The following is a 21,022-nucleotide window of genomic DNA, read 5'->3' on the forward strand; positions in this document are numbered from 1 at the left end:
CGACCGCAAAATAAACATTTACGTAATGCTCACAGTTTGTCTTTCTCGCATGTTCTGTAAAAGTTCTAAATGCCCAGTTTTGGCCCAAAATCCTATTTTATGTCTCTGCCCAAAAAGTTGCCGCAGTAATAAAAGAGATTACCTACACATAACATTAGAGTCGCCTTCAGTCTCCTCTAAACTAAAATTATTTTTTTCTCCCCCTTCCAGAATACCACAAAAGCTGAAATCACTGAATGTAGTTACATTTGAAACGAAGCTAAATTCTGCAGCTGCCTACAAGAAAGTACAATTGCGACAGGGCACCTGTGGAAGGGTGGGAGAGTTCCTTAATCTAAGTTAAAGCGCAATTTTTTGGAAAGCATGAGAATTCATTCTTAATTAAAAAAGAATTTATTTATTTATTAATATTATATTTTAAATTATAACAGTTGATCGAAAGGATTCTCCGAAAACAATTTGAATTGCAATTTGAAAGATGCAAAGACCACAAGACATGTTTCGCTATAAGTTGGTTTCCCCAGTCTAACTGTTCAAGTGATTATGATAATGACGAAGTCAAACTGCCGGGAATTAGAAAGGAAAAATCGTATGGGATGAATTGAAATGCGAAAGTAAATAGAGGGCTCCCCAGAATAATCCACAAAATCGTCACGCAACAAATTTCATACTTGGTAGAAAGCACAGTAAGACGAAGTCATGTCTTCGGTTTTTAAGTTTTTATTTTTCTTACTCTGTCTTGTGCAGGAATTCTTTGAGTGCTATACAGTATCTAGTATTCAAGCTGCAGACTTAATGATTTTTGGCTTAAAGTTTACCAGTTAGCAGTATTTTTGCAAGTAGTTAAAATTTTATGAGGCAGTGCCTCCCTGAAGGCATTGTTTTTGCATTCAGCTGCCCAGTTTCTTGGCTAGAACTTTTCGTTTTTCATCCCCTCGCTTACACTTCTGTCGTGAGCCGTTCTATTTTATCTTGTATGGAAAGTCAGCGACGCATAGACTACGACACGTCACCGGACGATGCACCAAAACTCAAAATAAAACGAAACCCTACAACGAAAACTTGATAAAAACTTTTATCATAACAATTTGTGTTGCTCTGCGGTCCTCGAACAATGAACCAAGACCATCACATAGTCGACGTAGGCGATGCTCCTTGGAATTTCATTTGTGTATGAGCGTCTGCTGTGGACTGTGCCTAATGAGAAAAGTGTAAGTGCAACTTTCACAGAAACTGAAAACACACACTCACAATACTCAATCTAAGTTAGGTAAACTTAATGAAAGTATACTTAATGAATGAGATATTTTAAGGGTACGGGAGTCCAAAATTGCATTTCAACAAGGACATACGAAGAAAATAATCAGGAAATGATCACGATTCGTTTTTTTTTTATCATTTATAAGTCATGCACGTATTGCAATAATTTTTTTTAACTCTGGCCGCTAAAAGCTGTATGCTTTGTATAAGATCACTTAGCAGAGACTCAAACCACTTTACAGTTCGTGTGAAGCTTTAGTCAAGATTTCTGACTGCCTTATTCCGCCACTTAGCCGAAAGCAATAGCAATGTTTTGTACGATGGGATGACTCGCATACTTAGTGTAATTTTAAATAATAATAATTTAATTAATAATTTAATAATTTTACAAAGTAACTAATTTTAATGAATTTTTCTTTTCTATAATGGATTATAAAAATACAAATTGTGAAATTAGAAATCCCCTTAAATGTTTACTTTTAAAATAACTTTATAGCAATATACAATTTTTGAACAACATGAATGTGTAATTTATTTTTATGTTTAAAGCATGTGATATTGCTCACAATTTTGTGAAATACAATCCACTGTACTACACTGAAGTCAAGTTCGACACGAAACCCTCTGAGCTTTGCCTCAACTGATTCAGTTGACTGCTAGCGCTTTGCCCAAGCGATCATCGCGACGGTTAATTTGACGGCATTAGCCAACATAACGGGATTTCTTGCAGTCGATTTTCATTTAACTTGGTACGAATTATCATGCGGAAGTGTCACTATTTAAAAAATACAATAAGTTTGAAAATTTGCGAATGGAATTAAAATAGTTTAACTTCGTTACCAGTACAATTGCATATGTAAATGCAAATGTACAGGGAGCTACACTTGTGGGAGGCCTTGAAAGTATAAACAAACAGTTAAAGTTCAAGTTTTAGGCAGTTCAAAGTGGTTAAGACTGGCTTCCAGTTACAACATAAGCAACAATTACATCTATACCTACAACAACAGCAGCAACTTTAACCAAATTCAACCTATAGCTAATTGTTGCCCATCAAGTTAGCCAAGCAGAGAGTCAAAGCACAACATAAGCTTTTGTGTCTGCACACTCAACGACGCAACGGCATACCGTAAAAGCACAAGTAAGACTCAGCAAGTTCTCTTCTCTTAAGCAAGTAAAGCTGCAGCTGATCAGCTGCAGGCTGCAGCTTCTGCAGCGTTCGCGTATACATCTGATGTACACTCGTGGCGTGTTTGTATTTCTTCGCTCTCTTTTGTGGACTCAGGCAGAATCAGAGTGATATCTGCAGAGTCGGTTATTTAACAACTTCGTGTGTTAAAGGTCAACGAAAGCTTTTGCTTAAAGACGTTTCGCTTGAAATTGGTTTTCTTTTTTATAAGCGTGCACCATTATTTAAAGATATTGGCAACATGTGCTCTGCAATATTGATTCGGATTGATCAAACAACATATTTTATTGTGCGTGGACGATAACAAATAATAATCAACTCAACGATTATACTAGCATTATAAAGCAATCAACATAAATGACAGCACAGAGTTAAGCACAAGTAAATATACAAGAATACCTTGCCTGAACCATTTACAAAAGGCCTTTCATTTAGTTTATGTATAAACATGTAATAGTTTGGTGACATATTTTAAATTGCAGTAAGGTTGTGACCTGGGTCATTGCGATGTATTAATAAACAAGACAAAATAAGCAAATCAGATTGAAAAAATTGTTGGATTACTTTCAATTAAAATTATAGTTTTAACGTCTGAGTGTAACAATTTTTCAGTTATCTTTCTTGCATGTCAATAACTACATTCATAATGAAAATTATTAAAAAAAAATATATAATGCGAGATCAGTTGATTTGCTTTACATCCAGTTTTATTTTAAATGGTAATAAAATAGGTACGACATAGTTCACTGCTGAGCTTACTCAACTGAATCTTTCTTAGATTTGTCTGTAATTTGCTTTAACCATAACTCTTTGCATGATGATGTATACGCCATTGATGCTCGCATTTATTTCTGTTGAGGTATTTTTCTGTCAATCTGTTTGCTGACAAGCACGCCGCAGAACACGTTTTTGCATACAAATCGTATCAGGGTATTATGACACTACAACTATTAAATTAACTGGTTTACCGACTCCGAAAATGGGCTAAGAAAAATTTTCAGCCTATGGCCTACATCAAGAATTCGAAATATTGCGGATGTGCCAGCTGACGGGTCTTAATTATTATACCCGTTACCCATGGGGTAGAAGGGTATTAGAAATTTGTGCCGGCAGGAAATGTATGTAACAGGTAGAACGAGGCATCTCAGACCCTATAAAGTATAAATATTCTTCATCAGCATCAATAGTCGAGACTATCTAGCCATTTCCGTCTGTCCGTCTGTGTGTCTGTCCGTCTGTCCGTATGAAACACTGGAGCTCAGAGACTATAAGAGATAGAGCTATAATTTTCAACAGCATTTTTTATGTTTGCACTCAGATACCATTTGGTATATTCTTTAGTATTTGTGCAGTATTTTCGGTATATTTTGAAAAAATTACCGCAAAATTTTGCTTTTATTCAAAATGGATATCGGATATCTTACAGTCGAGGACACACGGCTGTAGCTTTCTGACTTGTTTTTTTGTTCTCTTTGGTCGTTATGCCGTGTTTCTTCCGATATATTAATTTTATATATGTATGTATGTATTTGAATGGGGAGAAAGGGTATCTCATAGTCGAGCACTTCCGACTGTAGCTTCCTTAATTTTCGTTTGTGTAATGTCTAAAGTATATACTATTTACTTGGTGTATAATGCACATTATATATGATAACTATGTATATACATTATATACTATGTATATACATTAACTAATTAAGACAGATATTTTTAAAAGTATGGATGTTAATCCAAAGTATTGCAGAGGTTTTTCAGAATAAATTCGATGATCGACATTACAAAAAATCACATTATTTATGAAGTTTCAAACTGGTTTAAACTGCTTTTAACTCACTTGCGTTAGTAAGGTTGACGTATGTTTTGTTTCTTCTAGAGTCCACCACATCCATAGCATATGACTCATCAAATGTTATTCTTTTGTCTCTCTAGTCATTATTTTGTGTTTTGCACAACACACTTCAAACCTGTTTTGGCATTACCGAAAATGATGTGGTATGTTTGAATAATAAATAGACCCGCTTGAATTTAGAAACTCTCCTTCTTCCACCCTAATTAACTCAATTTTAAAGATGATTTGAAGAATATCGTTATAATCGCTAAACATGGGTATTTACGTATCTAGCAGTGAAGGATACTCCACTATGAGTATTCCACCAGCTTTACGACGTAAATGTATTTTGTACAAATTGAAAAAATTAATTATATCAATGTTAAAGTATTAGGAATAGACGAAACAGTAATATTGCACATGCATGTAAAAACCAATATATTTATGTGAATGAAAACTAGCTTAAACATATGTACAAGTATAACATGCTAAAACAAGTAAGAAAGCTACAGTCGAGTGTACTCGACTGTGAGATACCCGCTACCCATTTTGAAAATATACTGCAAAAATATAAAAAAAATATACCAAACGGTATATTTGGTATATCGATATAATACCGCATTCAAAATATTCTATAGACGGCACAATATAACAATATACCAATATGCCAAAGCAACTAAGACCCCTAGTAAGTAGGCGTTTTTGCCCATGCAAAAGTATTTCTTTAATAACTTTGACAATTTTTATCCGATCGCAACCGAATCATAACTACTATAGTAATTATTGTATATACCAAAATTCGCAACTCTAGCTTTAAAATTATACTTGTTATTCGATTTTTTTGATTTGCGGGGGCGGAAGTGGGCGTGGTAAAAATTTGAAACAAATTTGATCTGCGTGCAAACATAACAAATGCTGTCGAAAAAAATATAGCTCTATCTCTTTTAGTCTCTGAGATCCAGTGTTTCATACGGACGGACGGACAGACACACAGACGGACAGACACACAGACACACAGACGGACATGGCTAGATCGTCTCGGCTGTTGACGCTGATCAAGAATATATATACTTTATAGGGTCGGAGATGCCTCCTTCTACCTGTTACATACATTTCCTGCCGGCACAAAGTTATAATACCCTTCTACCCTATGGGTAGCGGGTATAAATACTTAATATGTACAAAATAAAATTGCGTTTATTCTTCAGGGCTCCACATCTGCACTATCTTAAAAATACTAATAATTTAAACAAATCATATTTATATCTGAGAGATAATTATTCATTGTTATATGCCACGACATAAACTTACAAAACAAGATCAAATTGCATACTATAATTATTTTACATTTTGTTTTACTCTGTCCGAAAGTACTTAAGGGGAAATAACAAATATGAAACCTATATTTGATTGTGCGATTGTGAGATAACCTACGCATTTTTAATAAAAGTAGAATAAAATATAAAATTATTATACCAGAAAAGTACTTAAATATACCAAAGACTATATTTGTATAAAATATACCAAATTGTCGGCTAAGGCAACTAAGACCCGATTGTAGTATGTTTTTTACTAAAGTATTTCCTTCAAGAATTTGTATTTCATCGCAACAACATTTTTAGCGATCATTGTTATTATTGTGTGTACAAACTTTAGCTTTATACATGGGCGGAACTGGGCGTGGTAATTTGAAACCAAATTGATCTGCCTACAAACAAAATAAATTGTCGAAAAAAATCATATCTCTACCCCCATAGTCTCTGGTCAAGAATATAGATATATACTTTATGGAGATGACATCTTCTGTCAGTTACATACATTTGCTGGAGGCACGAATTTATAATACTCTTCTACCCTATGGATAAAGGGGTATAAAAATAAGTATTGTCATCTATAAGTTTTAATTATTAAGTAAATATCCATTTTCAGTCCTCTTACATATTGAACAAATAGAAGGGCTTCTACAAATTAATAGGAATGCAAATCTCCAATCAACAAAATTCTTTATTATATATATATACATCTTTAAAAGAGGTCTGAGGTATCTGAATTTATATCAAGCAAAGTTTGTTTGCTAGTGCAAGCGAGAACGCGATAGTTGATTGCCAAAGCAAGAGTTGTCTGATTGTGTCTACCACATAAAGACACATATGTGTATTTATGTGCATATATTACATATTAACATTAGTGATTATTGGCAGCTTTCGGATGTTACTGCTTTTGTACTGATTTATTGCTTGATTTAGGTAATGAAATTATTAACGTTTTTATTAGTCCTACAATAAGCAAGAGCCAGAAATTAAACGACGAGTGAATTGTTTAAACAATGATTGTTAACAATTGTTATCGTTATAAACGAGAGCAATAATAGTGCATTTACTTCATGATGGCTAGACACAGATTTTTATCTTTATAAAAGCAATCACATCCACGAACAAAGAACAGTTTGCGTGTCTACCATTCAGAAATAGATATCTATTATTGGGACGATAAGAATTTGCTGCATTTCATTGCGCAATACGAAATAACTAGATTGCATTTTATATTTATGACCCATTTTTAAAATTGTCGCTCATAAGATGTAGTTCCCGAAGGAAAAAAATAATCAATTAGTGGGATAGAAGTGGTTGGCCTTTGAAAGTCGCACACTTACTAACTTAATAATATTCGATTAATCTAAAGATATAAAATTCAGTAATATCAGATCATCATTATCAGATCATGAGGCATCGTACACATATGTAAATGCGTTGAGAAAGCTCATGTAAGTTTATATTTTGCGTTAAATGAAAATGTATGAATCGAATTGTCTTATGCTTCTATCCAAAGAATATTCTGTGATCTCACATTTTATTAAAATTCCGAGAATAATTTAGATTTTGAAATGTCTCTTCGGTTACTTTACAATGGCAAAAAGTCTTTGCAATAACCCTATGCATGTCATAACCTCAATTGTAATTTTGATTATCATGATATCTATCTGCTCATCGCTAACATCATAAAAATTGCAACTCTTGAAACTTGCAAACACAGAATTCTATCTAGGGCCGTCTGCACTTGCTTTTATATCGCTAATCATCAGCCGAATTTATTCGTTATCTATATCACGACAGTGAAATCAGTTGTATACCATGTAGTCATATACTGTTTTTTTCATCGTAACTATGAGGAAGTTTGGAATGTAGACAGATTATAGTGAATGAACACACTGTTTTTGTGTTAATAAGAATTAAGATTGAAGTTAGGGTGTCTTGGCATCGTCTAAACTTTAGAACACAACAATGTGAGTCAACTTAATTTAAGCGTTATTACTGGCTTTTATCTGTAAGTTGTTTCATTTTATCTGATTGTCAGTTTTACAACACTTTCACAACTCAGCGGAAAATCCGCAGCGACAGCAGTCGCAGTGATTATTGTTAGGTCGCAGCTCATAGAAGACACCAACCAAAAATTCAAAAATATTGCAGAGATAAACAACATGAAATCATTGCAACAGAATCCGGCCTTTGTGGGAGACGATGGACACAGCACAACCAGCACATTGGCCATGTCGGTAAGTGGCCAAAATCTACACATATGTCCCAGTATCTTTGACCTCAGCTAATCGTTGCAAACACACTCACACACACACACACACACACACGCGGGTATACATAGTCATTGCCAGGACAACCAGCAGAGACAAGAGATGATGCTGAGCACGCTGCGGGCAAAACGCCAACGGGACAAAATGAACGCGACACCTGGGGTAAGGGTGTGGAGTTCCTAATGTCCTGCATAGCGATGTCTGTCGGCCTGGGCAATGTTTGGCGCTTTCCGTTCACAGCCCTCGACAATGGAGGAGGCGCTTTCCTCATACCATATCTCATTGTGCTCTTTCTAATTGGCAAACCCATTTACTACCTGGAAATGGTAATTGGACAGTTTTCAAGCCGCGGATCCGTTAAGGTCTTCGATTTGTGCCCTGCAATGAAAGGTAAGAGCCGCATTCTGGTATTAGCATTGTCTGGTCGATATTGTAATGCCCTGACATTTCATCGGTGACATTTGCTTTAAAAAAAACGGACTTCATAGATAGTTAATACCTTCCATGAGTACCATTTCGTCCGCTTATATCAGTCGAATACTTATCCTTACCTGAGAATTATTAAGTTTTACCAGTAAGGTATCTTATCTTATATGTAAGTAATTCCCAATGAATAGATCTTTGGTAATAGGAATTCAATTAGCTAACATATTAATATGGTATTTTTTATTTATTATTGTTACTTGTACTATTTTGCAAATCATCTTGTTCATCGCTATCGCATCAAATTCACATCTCTAGGCGTCGGGATTGGTCAGGTGATATCGATATCATTTGTCACGACCTACTACGTAGGAATAATGGGTATAACACTCTGTTATTTCTACGACTCGTTTCGTACCCCGCTGCCCTGGTCCGAGTGTCGTCCGGATTGGGGGACTCACTGTGTGGCCTCCAGTCAGAGCAACACCAGCATCAGTTCCAGCTTGGATTTTAGTCCAGCGTGGTCGACCCCGTCGTCATCGTCGTCGTCGCCGCAGGAGCAACAACAGCTCGTCGCCTCCGCGGAGTTGTACTTTCTGTAAGTGGTATTTGCTCCCAATATCCATAGATCCCAAACACCTTTTCCGGTCTCCTGTTTTGTAGTGTGTAAAGTATTAACTCTGTTGGTGTGGCGCATGACTTATTTTTTGGTGGTGTTTTTGTTCCGTAATCTTATCGTGGCACTATCTCCTAGAACTGGACTCGATTCAGTGCCAGATAGAGATTCAAGTTTATGGCCGTTCAATGCTCGCTTTATTGGCTTGGAACGTTAATTGAACGAGTGAGTAAGTTTCCTCTTCTCTACTCATGATGCAACATTCCATATTGACGTCAATTGAGTGAACTGAGGATAGAATGCTGCAATAGCCCCTAAGCGATTGCAACAGCCACTTAGAGGTTACTTCAATTGGTTCTCACGAATCGAAAAACTTGAATCGGGGCGAGGGTGATCCGAATTCAAGTAGTGGGGACCAAAGTATCATAACTTTAAGTTAATTATATCGATTGGAACTGTATTATTATCAATTCCTAGTTTGGATTTGTGTACTCTATATCTCTTTTGAACTAACCCACACTAATCACCAATCGTTTCGCATCGCATCCTTAACACAAATCAAGGTGTTCAGCTTCATGATCGCAAATAATCAACTCAGTCATTTTATCCGTTGATCTTTTCTCAATCATCAAGGTGTTGGCGTTGGCCAGGCATTCCAGGTGTTCATGTTAAGCACATATTACGCCTCTCTGGTGGCCATATTCTGTCGATATTTTGTCGACTCATTTCACAACCCGTTGCCATGGGCGACGTGCCGCGTGGAATGGGGCGAGAACTGTATTGATTCAGCGCCAGGGGCCAGCAAAATCAATTGGAATCGTGGACTAAATTCTCAAGCTGATAATGACTCAGATCGCATAACATCCAGTTCGGAACTGTACTATGTGTAAGTGCTGTGAGGCTTGCCTGATGTAATCTTTAATGATCAGTTTGCTTCTATCTCCTAGTTGCTTAATTCCTTTCTAAGCGCACTCGGTGTTGGCTGTAGTTTCTTTTCTTTAAGCTTATCTTGATGTTTTCCTTTTTCTGATAAACATTTGATTTTATCTTCTCAGCAAAGAGGTCCTTCGCGAAAAGGATCAAATTGCTGATGGCATTGGGCTGCCCAACTGGGAACTTGTGATTGGTCTGTTCGTCTCTTGGACGTGTGTCTTCCTCATCATTCGCCGTGGCGTCAAGAGCTCCGGCAAGGCATCTTACTTCCTTGCCTTATTTCCTTATGTCATAATGGGCGTTCTTCTCGTTCGAGCTGTTACATTGCCTGGCTCCCTCGATGGGATTTACTATTTCATCAAGCCGAATTGGGAAAAGATTTTGGACCCCAAAGTATGGTATGCCGCTGTCACGCAATGCTTCTACTCTCTGTCCGTCTGTTTCGGCAACATCATCATGTACTCCTCGTTCAACAAATTTGGCCACAATGTTCATCGAGACGCAACAATTGTGACAGCTTTGGATACGGCCACTTCCCTCCTTGCGGGTTTCACCATCTTTGGAATCTTGGGTCATTTAGCCCATGAGATCGGTACCGAAGACATTGGCAAAGTGGTGAAGGGAGGGGCTGGACTGGCCTTCATATCGTATCCTGATGCCATCGCAAAATTCAAGCAGCTGCCGCAAATCTTCTCCGTCCTCTTCTTCCTTATGCTCTTCGTCCTGGGTATCGGCTCCAACATAGCTATGACCTCGTGTACGGTGACCGCTATTCGGGATCGTTTCCCCAACTTTAAGCAATGGCAATGCTCTTTGCTCATTGCCGTCGTTAGTTTTCTCATTGGTCTGATGTACATCACGCCGGTAAGCTGCAGCTTTATTTTCATTTAGTCGGCAATTAATCTGACTTATTTTTGTATAGGGTGGTCAATATATGCTTACGCTTGTCGACTTCTTTGGAGCCTCGATGATTGCCTTAGTTCTGGGGATTGCTGAGCTGTACACTATTGGCTGGATCTATGGCACAGATCGACTTTGCAAAGACATTGAGTTCATGCTGGGTCGCAAGGTGGGACTCTACTGGCGACTTTGCTGGGGCGTCTTCACCCCGCTCATCATGACCGTAATCCTGATATATTTCTACGCCACCTACGAGCCACTCACCTATAACAATCAATACTATCCCGCATGGGCTTATGGTAAGACTATAAAGAAGTCCAACTTTCTGTAAACCGCATTGTATTTTTTTCCGTTATTTTAGGTGTTGGTTGGTGTATAACAGCCTTTGGAATTGTGCAGTTGCCCATTTGGATGATTGTGGCCATCATTAGAGAGCCGGGCAGTACTCTGGGCGAAAAGGTGCGTGGTGCCTTCCGACCCAAAAAGAATTGGGGACCCATGGATCCACTGCTCAGAGAACAGTACAACAAGGAAATTCAGCACGAGCTAATACCCAAACGAGGAAGGGGATTTTGGGCCAGTATCAGGCAGAATATTTTTGGTTAGGTTAAATTTAGATCTCCGAGCTCCCAAGTGGCGAAAAGAATTTGATATGTGTGTGGAAACATGAATTTATTAATTGTGCCAATTAAATATTTTTGAAAAAAACAATTTTTATTATTTGTCTTGAAAAGAAATATAATTTTTATTTTTACAATTTATAGCCTGTCACATCACCGCAAGTTTGGGTATTCCCCACGTATTTCAATATATTTGGAATGTCACATTTGCCCCATGTAAAATCTCACACAAATAAGAAAAATAACCAACATACATACATACATTTTTTTACATTCATGAGAAATGTGTAAGTATTGGCTAACATTTTTCCGTATATTTTTAAGGTAAGCGGTGTTTATCAAGTTGAAATCCAATGCAAAATACAAAGTATGATAAAGATGCATTCAAAGTTGGCAAATTGCACGATTGATTTTGATATGTCTATCATTCTTATTACATTTTTTATGGGTCGCTTTTTTTTATAATTTAGTTATTGAAGTTTGGTTTCATTCTAAGCACCAATTTTCGTCTGGACGGCCACTCTCAAAATTTACGATCAATTATGAACATATTTAGTGGTTGTAAAAAAAAGGCTATTAGTTTTACTAATACTTTCACTTTTCAACGATTTATACTAATCCTTTTTGTTATTCATACGTAATCTTAGCATACCTGATATTATTGCTGACATTTGAAGAGTAGTCTTGGATCCTCTGACTTTGACCCAAGAAAATTTTAAACTCTGAATTAGATTTTACTGTGTTCCGAAATATAATTTTTCCTGTAACACAAGATTTCAACTAGACAAAGAGCCAAATGTGTAATCATTAATATTTTATCTCTCACCTCTAACAAATTTGCTTCAATGCGGACCTCAAGATGATCTAATCCCAAATTGACCATGCCGTGGCAAATTCGGCAAATCTCGCAAAAAAAAAATTCAAACAGAAATGTTGTGTACTTTATCTCACTAACGGCGGCATCAACTCAAACAAAGACCTAAAGTCCAAATGAAAGACGGGTCGCTGGCATCTTCGAGATAATTGCTTTGATAAGGACGCGACGGACCCAGGACCCCAGTTCGTTGGTTTTTTTTTTTTTTGTTCTCGGTATAAATGTCGCCAAATATTTACATGTCGCGGCAATGAAAAAAGACCCAACAGTTGGTTTTTTTTTATTTTTCTTTTTTGTGGCTCCCTCTATGCCCGCATTTGGCCTGCGGCTTGACTTTTTCCGGCTGTCCGGCTTCCTGACTTGGAACTGCGAACTGGGCCGAGTCCGGATGGTTGGCGCATTGCTGAAAACCGCATAAAAGTCATTGTCACAGCAAATGGATTAATTTTCGCGGCACGTTGTCATTTTTGCTGTTTCACTCACACACACGAAAGCGCTCTCACTCGCTCTTTATGAAGAAATTAAAAAGCACGGCCTGTGGTCACGGGTGGCTGGCTCATTGGGGGCGTGGCCCCAGCGTTTACCGCAACAATAATTACGTTTTGGGCGGGCTTGGCTGCTGCGCGGAAGTGTATAATGTTGCTAAGTAGTTGCGGTTATTCGTCGTTGTTGTTGTTGTTGTTGTTGTTGGTTCTGTTGTTGTTTTTGTTTATGCTCTTCTTGTGCAACATTATTTTTGCTTTTGTCTCTTTGTTGTGTTCTCTTGTTCTGTAATTATCCTGAAAGGCAACAGGAGGTTTATTTTATATCATAAATGAAATATAATTAAGTTTGGTTTCTTCTTTTCGTGCGAAAGAAACACAATAGGAAAAGCCCGGAAAGGATTTACACTTTTTCTTGTTCTGTAGATTCCCACAAAGCATATTTTCGACATTTGGTTTGCGGAAGTCAAGTAAAATGAAATGTCCATTTCTTGTGATCCGTTACAATATTTATTGATGGCCACTACATTTGAATACCATAGTGATACATATCAATCGAAATTCAGTTAATATCATTTGTTATAAGAATAATTTGAATTTGAAGTAGAAAATAATATGTCCTTGTCGAGAATTTCGAACTCACTCAAAAATGAAATTTACAATTTAATTCAGATAATAAATTCCAATATCATGGGTATTTCACAGGCGGATATTCTCCATTGAATTATTCTCATTTGTTTTTTTTTTAATTTTTTTCCATAAACAAATATAGTTTAATAATTTATAAGCTTGTTAACGGATCTTAACCAAATGGTAAGTCCTTATATATAAATATTACCAAAATCTAATACAAATTATATTGACATAAAATAAGTTGGTGAAAAAAAGATGATGGAGGAATGTTAAAACCCTACTTTCTATACCTATTATACAGACGTGTACGATTACTTTGTGTTAACGGAATGTGTAATTACGATCGGATAATAACTTAATATATAATATTTGTGTACAATATATCTTTGAGTACACAAAAAACCACCAAAAAACTTGAGTCAAATTATAAGTCAAAACTAAACTCACAATATCAATTCTTAAATGAAGATCTAAGCATTTTAAATTTTAAAATCGAATTTGCTCAAAAGAGCAGAAGAAGAAGTAGCATTCAGCTGTTGAGAAACAAAAATGAAGCAGATGTACTTGTTGTATGTGAATTAAAGCTAAGCCCGGTCAGAAGTTAATGTTTTATTCCAAGTCACAGCTGATTATTTTAAATAGGTTCGACACTTTCCAAATCATCACCTGACATCGCCTGACGGACGCACAGGCGGACTTGGCTATATCGTCTCGGCTGTTGACGCTAATCAAGAATATATATACTTTATAGGGTCAGAGATACCGCCTTCTACCTGTGACTTACATTTTTGGAGAAAAACGAATTATGATATTCACTATGCACATCTTAATAATTAATGTCTTATGAAACATGAAAAATGTCTCTCTCTTAAACTTTAGAGCTTTTCTATTAAAAAAGATTGTTTAATTTATGATGATGTACGTTTGAAATCCAAGTTTTTATTATTTAGCTTATTTTATGGATCTTTCTTGGTTATAGTCTTGTCTTTCATTGCAGGTACGAGTATTTTGTAATTTTTCTTCTCTGCAAGGCCTTGAAAAAATCCTGAGTAAATATTATATTATAACTTTCAGGCATATTGCGTGGATTACAATTATTTCTGGAAACCAGGAAAATGGTTAAAGTTTTACTAAATTGAAGTTCTTTTCTTTAAAAACCAAGTTTATAAAAAATATAATTTAATAAATGTTGACTTTACTGCGTTTGCTACACAAATCGGGTTAAATTTTTCTTGTCTGAAAGTTCCGTCAAAATAGACACAATGGCATAAGAGTAGTCGTAGATTTCTACGGGTACTCGAAGGGTATGAGTACAGTCATGCAGGCATGGCCAATCTAAATAAAATTCTATTTAACTAAAAGCTAAAAAGCGCTTCGGCACAAAGAATGCGCAATGTTTTCCATCTCACACTGTTTATCTATTACTATCTCTCTCAGACTCTTTCGTTCTTTTGACTACACATTTTTTTCATCCATTCAAACACCCGCGCAGGCATTTGTCTCGCAATAGCAGCGCGAACAAAAAATTAAATAAACACACTAGAATGTTGATCGTCTGCAGATACCTCGTAAAAAAGTCAAGTCTCCCAGCAGTATCAAAATCTGAGACTTGTATGCTTCCCTTGGAGGGAGAGGAATATCGCTCCATTCGGAGAGCTGTCTCCTTACCATTGTCCTATTATACCCTTCTTACACGTCGCTATTGGAACAGGATATAAAAAGATTGCAGCTAAAAGCAAAACCAGCATGGAATGAAAGGCAGCATTTTAGGGGCTTGCAAGAAAAGTTGCGCGCTCATGCGAACAGCCGCAAATGTGTGCGGAGTGCGGAGTGCGGAGTGCGGGTGGCGTTGGTGGATGATGGAGACGCTAGATGGGGTTTTTTGTGTGTCTGTTGGCGTGTGTGTGTTTTAGACTCTAGTTTCTCCAATGCTTTCTCGCCTTTCTTTTTTAGCTAACTGTGTTTTAGTGTGTGCAAGGCACTCTCGCATCCACCCGCTCTTCTTCTCTTCTCCACTGTGCTCTGTTCCCTTCTCTGGTTTTTGGAAATGTGAAAATTTCTATGTAATTTAGCGGGGGGTGCGTTACGAACATTTTGCCGAATGCCAGGTGCTTAGTCGAACTGACAGGTGGCGCTTCTATGCACGTACGTATCGTCTTCCCATGTGCGTATGCGTACATGCATTTGTGTACGTGAGTATGTGTGTGTGAGCGAGTTTGACTGCGATTGCGAACTTGCGTATGTGTTTGCATTGCGGCTGGCAGATGGCGCTCGTGTGCTTGGAAATTGTGGCAAAAAATAGAGTAATTGAATTTTTATAGTGTCGGCATAGCAAACTATTGTTGTTGCAACCAAAATTCAACATTTTACATGTTTTATCCAACAAAATCTACTCACGAAAACCCATATAAACGGCTATTAATGTTTTGAGCCATATTAGCATATTATGATTGTCAAAATAATTGTTACAATACATTTCAATCAGACCCACGAATTTTATTAGCTTCGTATTTGCATTGTTATTTATTTAAGTATATTAATTTAAAACTTATTATGTTCACTCCATTATTATATTATAGAAATTTGTCATTGTATTTAAATTAATGTTTTGAAGGCGTCTACATACTAAGGGAAATTTTATAAATGTTAATACAATAGGAGTAAAATGTTATCATAATGTTATAGACGTTAACAGACGGATTATGATGCTGTAACACGAAATTGTGAAATTGCAAACTTAAAATCAGTTGGCTAAGCTTACAAAATCCATTATTTTAAAAAAGATTTAAAGATTTGTTAATTTATGGTATAAACATAAAGTGTGTTAAAATATATTATATTTGAATTATTTATAATAACATACAGATTCAAGATTTATAGTTCAAAGCAGTTTTTCTTTTGAGCGGTGTATTATGGATTAGAGCTTCTCAACTGCTTCTCACTCTATTAACAAGTAGTTTCAGCTGCTAATGATTATCAAGATTGTACACATAGGCAAGTTTTGTGTATTTAGCAATAATAAAACATTTTACAAATCTCTTCGCAGCATTATTTAAACGTCATTTTTATTCTTGGCTTTTTGGTCTCATTAACAGACAGCTGTCGCTAATTAGCTGCTCATCAAAGGCAAATCAAAACTCTTCGATGCGTAACTTTTAATTCAGCCAAGCAGGTCGTTAGGTAAATTTGAACCTTTCCTTACCAGGTACCCGTTAAATTTCACACTCAACGTGCGGAAAACAATCAAAAAGGGGATGTCAACAAATTCTGCAAAAGGTGTTTTAAATTTACTATGGACTAACAATGAAAATAAATTTGGTGATTATTACGAATTAGAAGTTTTTCCAAATCAGTACGTTCTTAATTGAAATAGGATAAGTTCATGTCAATGACTGAGTTTTTTAACTAACTTTTAAATTTGTATCTTTTAAGATTATCTAAATTCTATAAAAATAAATATCTTCTTTTTTTATAAGCGTGATACCATGTAAAAATTTAAAATATTCAAGATTGATAACCAATACATTTAAGCTTTTAACACTAAAAACTAAAATTATTTCTTGAACATCTTCATTCTTAAAGTTGTGCTGTCAGCAAATGAATTCAACATTCAGAAAGACTCATCTTCGACCCCATAAAATAATTATATATTCTTGATCAGCGTCAACAGCCGAGAGACAATAAGAGATAGAGATATAATTTAGATATATTTTTCATTGTTCGACACACTTGAAATGTTTGCATGCAAATCAAGTTTGCTTCAAATTTGTGCCACTCCTACTTCCGTTCCCGCAAATCCAAAAATATTGAATAACAAGCGTTGTTATTTAAGTTCGATTTTCATGATTTACGGTATATGCAATAATAACTATATTCTGGTATATTTTATACTCTATGGTATATTTCCATTGCAGTAATACATCGATATACCAAATACATTTTAGTATTTTCTTGAATTTTCTTGAAAATTTTTAGTATATGGTTTTATTGAAAATGGGTACCGGGTATCTCACAGTCGAGAAGACTCGATTATCGCTTTTTTTATTTGGACAGAGAATATCATATTTTGATTCCGTATGTTTCTTATTTTCAAAACAATCTCATGTCGGTTTAAAACAAGTAAGAAAGTTACAGTCGAGTGTGCTCGACTGTGAGATACCCGCTACCCATTTTTAATAAGGCAAAATATTGCGGTATCATTTTGAAAATATACCGAAAATACTTAAAAATACTAAAAACATACCAAATGGTATGTTTGGTATATCAATATAGTACCGCATTCAAAATATACCATAGACGGCTCAATATACCAGATTGTCAGCCAAAGCAACTAAGACCCCTAGTAAGTAGGCGTTTTTGCCCATACAAAAGTATTTCTTTTATAACTTCGACAATTTTTATCTGATCGCAACCAAATTTTCAGGAATCATAACTTCTATAGTAATTATCGTATATACCAAAATTCGCAGCTCTAGCTTTAAATTTACGCTTGTTATTTGATTTGCGGGGGCGGAAGTGGGCGTGGCAAAAATTTGAAACAAACTTGATCTACGTGCAAACATAAAAAATGCTGTCGAAAAAAAATTATATCTCTATCTCTCGTAGTCTCTGAGATCTAGGTGTTCATACGGACAGACGGACGGACACACAGACACACAGACGGACATGGCTAGATCGTCTCGGCTGTTGGCGCTGATCATGAATATATATACTTTATAGGGTCGGAGATGCCTCCTTTTACCTGTTACATACATTTCCTGTCGGCACAAAGTTATAATACCCTTCTACCCTATGGGTAGCGGGTATAAATATTCCGAAATATTTTAAAGGAACCACTTCTAGGACCATTAAAAAAAATATGATCCACATTTAACCAGATGTTTAAAGTTGATAAGATGCTTTCGTTCTTTGAATTGTATATAAAGAGTATTATTATTTAGTTCACAACAATATCACCATATTAGATAACTGTTTATATTAAAGTGATATGTGAACACTTATTGTAATTGGAAGATTTTGAGTAGTTTTTACCAAAATATTCGATATCAATTACTAGTGGAAAGAGTTTAATGTTGCTGCCTTCAAACAAATGGAATAATAAACATGAAAATTATTCAAGAGGCAAGAGAGTATTTTCAACAGCAAAGGATAAAGAGTAGTGTCGGCAACCGTGGCTGATGAATTTGATTGCTCATTGCCATCGACGTTTTTTGGCTAGCAAAGTGAAAAAGCAAGCGACCGACACTTGTCAGCTGTGACCCGGGGTAGAGCAAGGCTGATGGGAGGTTGCCACAGCGTTTGTGGTCCACCGCAAGCGGATATACATACATACATACATACAACCCATAAAATCCACCCACTTGCCTATATTTTGCAATATGTGCTGTGCTGTGCTGTGCTGTTGTGTGTGTGTAAATTGTGATACAAATTTATAAATAGGCTGTGGTTGTTGCTTAAATTTAGCAACGAATGGTTTAGAATAATTTGTATTGTAAAACGCAAAACCACTGAAAATTTTGGCAGTGGTTGGCATCGATGGCAGTTGTTAATTGTCAATGGGAAAGATAGAGAAAAGCAGGCGTACATTACCCAAGAATTGACATTCCAAAAATGCGATATTTAACAGAACGAATGATTATTATTTTTACTAAAACACTATAATTTTCAGTAATGTATCATAAACATTACTTTATCAGTAGTTAAATGAAAGCAATTGTAAAATATTGCTCTACTCAACACATCAAAATGTGACTCAAATTAATCTAGTTAAGGAAAGAGTCTTGCTTTGAAACCTGTTGTTGCAATTTGCTGTTGCTGTGACATATCTTATAGGACTTTCTCAATCTCACTCATTCTATACTCCTTTAACCGTCTTTCAAAATTTAGGTGCAGCTATAGAAAAACAAACAAACAAGCAATCGCAAAAACACAATTTTAACTAAAAGTACAATTATGTCGAAAAAGGTATCCACGCCTCACTAATCGAGGGCACTTCGAACGAATTTTGCCAAATGCTCCCATCCCGAATGCGAAAACTAAAACAACCCAATGAGGTGACCACAGTGAAAAACAGCATCCGCAACAAATAACAAAGCTATGTACTCGCAATATCGGTAAAACAGGCAACATCTGTTTGAACAAATAACGAAAACAAGAATTCGGATTCACATTTGAATTTGAATTTGCATTCGCGTTGGGAATGTGAATGTTGCCACCACAGCAAACCAATTTCCTTTAGGGCAATACTCTGAGTATCGCCATTTCGATTTGGAGGACCTGAATCTGTGTTTTGGCTGGTTCCATTGGAATATCTTCCTCGCTTAAAGATACATATTTCCTGCGTGAATAAATTTGGAAAAATTATAATAATAATAATTATTCAAGCATTATTTTATATTAAATATTGTAAATAAATTTTACTTTATAAGATATTTTGAAATAACAAAATATAATATTATACAAAGTAGTGTTCATTTAAATTAATGACAAACAGACAAAAATAACTTGAATTCATTCTCCCTCTAAACGTATTTATTATTAATATTTACTAACATATTCAGTTCACCAAAGTAAACATGACAATAATTTAATCTTAATAATTTTTGTATTGATTTTAATTGATTTTACTAGCTTGTTTCTTTTTAATTGTAATTTATTTTTTAAGTTTAAAATGACTTTACATTATGTAAGTTTCTTGATTAATCAAAAAGAACAAAACAATTACAAAATTATATTTTAGTTTTCATATAATTATGAGTTTTGCAACGTGTTTTTTCGGTATCTCAACCAATGTGTTGCTAAATTTTTTGACATAATTAAAGTTATCAAGGTAATGACAGCTACCAGCTTCAAAGAAACTTTTTGCTTGGGGTTGATGCTGATGGTAAGGTAAAAACTCATTTGCGAAATAATAACAAATACTACACCAGATCAATAAAAAAGCCTATGACAGTAATTGCATTTTGAAACAGACAATTGCATCACTCATATTCATAATATTTGTTGACGTCATTCTCGTTCTATGAGCCTCCTGCCTCTCATTTTCGTGCCCTTACCGATTCGCTGTTAACTCTTCGTGGTTGCTGTTTTACATTTCCGGTAATAAATACACATCTGAAAAACAAGCAGGAGCGCAAAGCTCTTGTTTGAATTGGAGGATACTCGGCTACAAAATTCCCTATGCCAATCCTTGAAAATACGAATAGATGTTGAGTGTCTGAAAATATACAATAAATTGATTTGATTATTGATTGTTGTAATTTTGTTACACAACACGACTTCTTTTTGCTTATGTTTGAATATAGGGTATAATAATGGAGGAGTTCTGTGCAAATTGGTTTGCCTAAGGATCAATCTAGTCGATGGCATCAGTGGAGGCGGTGGCTATGACGATGGCGATGATTTTTGCAAATGGACGAATGAGGTGTGGGAAATTGGAATTTCGAAATTATGCGCTAGGTGAGAAACTTTGCGGCATTTGATTTCCCATGCTTTATTAATTATTTTAGGGACTGTGATGATAGCCATCAAGCGCAACAATAAAGTCCTAATTATTTAACTAGCAATCGTTCTAATTGAGCGTACACTTTGAATACTCGTTCAGCAAACTTAATTCTATAAAGGAACTGGATACGATAGAATGGGAAAGTTAATGTTTATGAGCAGCATTCGGAACGATGTA

The 21,022-nt window shown here is 35.7% G+C and overlaps 1 protein-coding gene across 5 annotated transcripts; it reads left to right on the top strand.

Moving 5' to 3' along the window:
• The first annotated feature begins 1,917 nt into the window (after window positions 1-1,917).
• On the top strand, window positions 1,918-11,441 carry LOC117563225 (sodium-dependent nutrient amino acid transporter 1). 5 transcript variants are annotated; one of them, XM_034241423.2, is made up of 7 exons: window positions 1,918-2,009; window positions 7,742-7,827; window positions 7,932-8,250; window positions 8,602-8,881; window positions 9,955-10,696; window positions 10,755-11,031; window positions 11,094-11,441. In XM_034241423.2, exons 2-7 carry the CDS (start codon window positions 7,753-7,755, stop codon window positions 11,336-11,338), a joined length of 1,938 nt encoding a protein of 645 aa, XP_034097314.1. In that variant the 5' UTR covers window positions 1,918-2,009; window positions 7,742-7,752; the 3' UTR covers window positions 11,339-11,441. The 5 variants fall into 5 exon arrangements, with proteins under 5 accessions (XP_034097314.1, XP_034097312.1, XP_034097315.1 ...); XM_034241421.2 differs by lacking the exon at window positions 1,918-2,009 and adding an exon at window positions 2,022-2,398 and having other exon boundaries at window positions 7,629-7,827; XM_034241424.2 differs by lacking the exon at window positions 1,918-2,009 and adding an exon at window positions 2,022-2,398.
• Window positions 11,442-21,022: the final 9,581 nt, after the last annotated feature.

This window comes from Drosophila albomicans, chromosome 2L (assembly GCF_009650485.2).
Source record: "Drosophila albomicans strain 15112-1751.03 chromosome 2L, ASM965048v2, whole genome shotgun sequence".
NCBI classification, from domain to species: Eukaryota; Metazoa; Arthropoda; class Insecta; order Diptera; family Drosophilidae; genus Drosophila; species Drosophila albomicans.

What these genes read in the sequence shown, in the direction of transcription:
- LOC117563225 (XM_034241423.2), top strand. Translation starts at nt 7,753, where the DNA reads ATGAAATCATTGCAACAGAATCCGGCCTTTGTGGGAGACGATGGACAC. An exon ending in GTCTGATGTACATCACGCCG is followed by an intron (nt 10,697 to 10,754) that starts GTAAGCTGCAGC and finishes ATTTTTGTATAG; the next exon opens with GGTGGTCAATATATGCTTAC. An exon ending in CTATCCCGCATGGGCTTATG is followed by an intron (nt 11,032 to 11,093) that starts GTAAGACTATAA and finishes CCGTTATTTTAG; the next exon opens with GTGTTGGTTGGTGTATAACA.